Here is a 2,146-nt window from a genome sequence, read left to right on the forward strand (position 1 = left end):
TAATACATGTTTATTGCATAATTAAATTTTATTAAATGTATATATATTTTATATCAATGAAGCAATATTTGAATAAATAAAAATCTAACTCTTGTGATTCTTGAATTGCAGGTTCAAACAAAATATAAACTTCCCACACTTAATTGGATTGCATTAAAACCTAATCAAGTACGAGGTACTATTTTTAATGAACTGGATGATGATCGATTGCACAATTACATAGATTTTTCCGATTTCGAAGAAAGATTTAAAATTGGTATGGGAAGTCATGTTGCTAATGGCAATAATGAAATCGATGGTCTTCAAAGCTTTCCTAGTAAAAGATTTAAGAAGCCAGAAAATGTATCGCTTTTAGAACATACCAGATTGCGAAATATCGGTATGTGTAATGAAAATTAAATTTTAAAAAATTTTAAAGATTTTAAACAAAATGAAAATTTTTATTTTCATATATTTTTAGCTATATCACGAAGAAAAATGGAAATGCCAGTAGAAAAAGTTATTATGGCAGTAAATGCTTTGGATTTAAAAGTACTTTCATTGGAAAATGTAGAATTATTACAACGTATGGTGCCTACAGACCAAGAAGTATGATTTATTCTACAACTTTTATATTCTATAACTTACTTCTATAACATTCTATCTATAAAAATGATATATAGAAATATTGGTAATTATAATAAAATAAGAATTTATCGTATTACAGATAAAAGCATATAGGGAATATATTATAGAAAAGAAAAATGTTAATCTTCTAACTGAAGAAGATAAATTTTTAATGCAACTCGGTAAAGTAGAAAGGATATCAACGAAATTATCTATTATGAATTATATTGGAAACTTTTTTGACAATTTACATCTTATTACGCCACAAATACATGCTGTGATATCTGCTTCAAGTTCAGTTAAAAGTTCAAAGAAACTACGAGCAGTATTAGAAATTATCCTTGCTTTTGGAAATTATTTAAATAGTAGCAAACGAGGCCCAGCGTACGGGTTTAAACTTCAAAGTTTAGACACATTACTCGATACGAAATCAACGGACAAGAGAATGTGCCTTTTACATTATATCGTAGCAACAATACGAGTCAAGTTTCCAGAATTAATTAATTTCGAATCGGAACTTATGTACATTGATAAAGCTGCGACTGGTACATTAATATTTTAATTATTAAATAATTTTTTGTATAATATTTTTATATTTCTAAAAATTTCTTTTTTTTTATTTTTTTAGTGTCATTGGAAAATATAACTACCGATGTACACGAATTAGAAAAAGGAATGGATCTTGTGAGAAAAGAATTCGAACTTCGTGGTAAAGAAAAACATAACACTGTCTTGCGAGATTTCTTAAATAATTCCGAAGAAAAATTGCGTCGTTTAAAATCTGATGCTCGTGCTGCCGGTGAAGCATTCCGTGAATGCGTTGAATTTTTTGGAGAAAGTCCTAGACAAGCTGATGCTAATACATTCTTCTCTCTTCTTGTCAGATTCGCAAGGGCATTTAAGGTATCGTTATATATAAATTTGTAAAAAAAATTTTTATTCTTAATTAAAAATAGAAAATAGAACAGCAGAAATATTTAAATAAAAAGTAACAAAATAAATATTATAATAATAAGTAAAATATTTTTTACAGGCTGCGGATCAAGAAAATGAACAACGTCGTCGATTAGAAGCTGCTGCTGCAGAAGCTTTAAACGCCTCAGAAGATGTTATTAAACGTAACAAATTAAATCAAAAAAAGCAACAGGTACGTTTTATTAATTATCTATTGTTATTTTTTTCTATTATTTATTTCAAAATATACAGAAAATTGTATTCTTTATGTTGCACGCTATGTATTTGACAGCTTATAACCTATTTATTTTTTCTAAATATAAAAATATAATATAAAAATATAATATAAAAAATATAAAATATATATATATATGTAAATATGAAACATTCATATTTCCTCTATTAGTTTCTTAAAATTTTATTTTATATTATTTAAATTTATAAGTTAAATTTTGGTTTAATTTTTTTTTATATATTCTAAAAAGGATTGATTAAAAATTATAATAGTTATATATATAAAATTTTACAAATTAAATAAATATTTATATTTTGAACTAAATATTCTCTCTCTCTCTCTCTCTCTCTC

General features: G+C 25.3%; 1 protein-coding gene and 1 long non-coding RNA gene across 7 annotated transcripts in view; one reads left to right on the forward strand and one right to left on the reverse strand.

Annotated features, from left to right (window-relative positions):
- The window catches only part of LOC116185511, a 17,804-nt gene that overhangs the window by 11,588 nt on the left and 4,070 nt on the right, over positions 1 to 2,146 (reverse strand). The gene's annotated exons all lie outside the window — the stretch shown is intronic.
- LOC102671308 (formin-like protein) overlaps positions 1 to 2,146 on the forward strand; it is a 14,796-nt gene that overhangs the window by 9,934 nt on the left and 2,716 nt on the right. For all 6 annotated transcript variants that reach the window (XM_031510024.1, XM_031510025.1, XM_031510026.1 and 3 more), the window contains 5 exons: positions 112 to 379; positions 461 to 588; positions 707 to 1,151; positions 1,235 to 1,509; positions 1,640 to 1,753. In XM_031510024.1, coding sequence (XP_031365884.1) covers positions 112 to 379; positions 461 to 588; positions 707 to 1,151; positions 1,235 to 1,509; positions 1,640 to 1,753 — 1,230 coding nt within the window. The remainder of the gene's footprint in view (positions 1 to 111; positions 380 to 460; positions 589 to 706; positions 1,152 to 1,234; positions 1,510 to 1,639; positions 1,754 to 2,146) is intronic.

This window comes from Apis dorsata, unplaced genomic scaffold (assembly GCF_000469605.1).
Source record: "Apis dorsata unplaced genomic scaffold, Apis dorsata 1.3 scaffold_198, whole genome shotgun sequence".
NCBI lineage: Eukaryota > Metazoa > Arthropoda > Insecta > Hymenoptera > Apidae > Apis > Apis dorsata.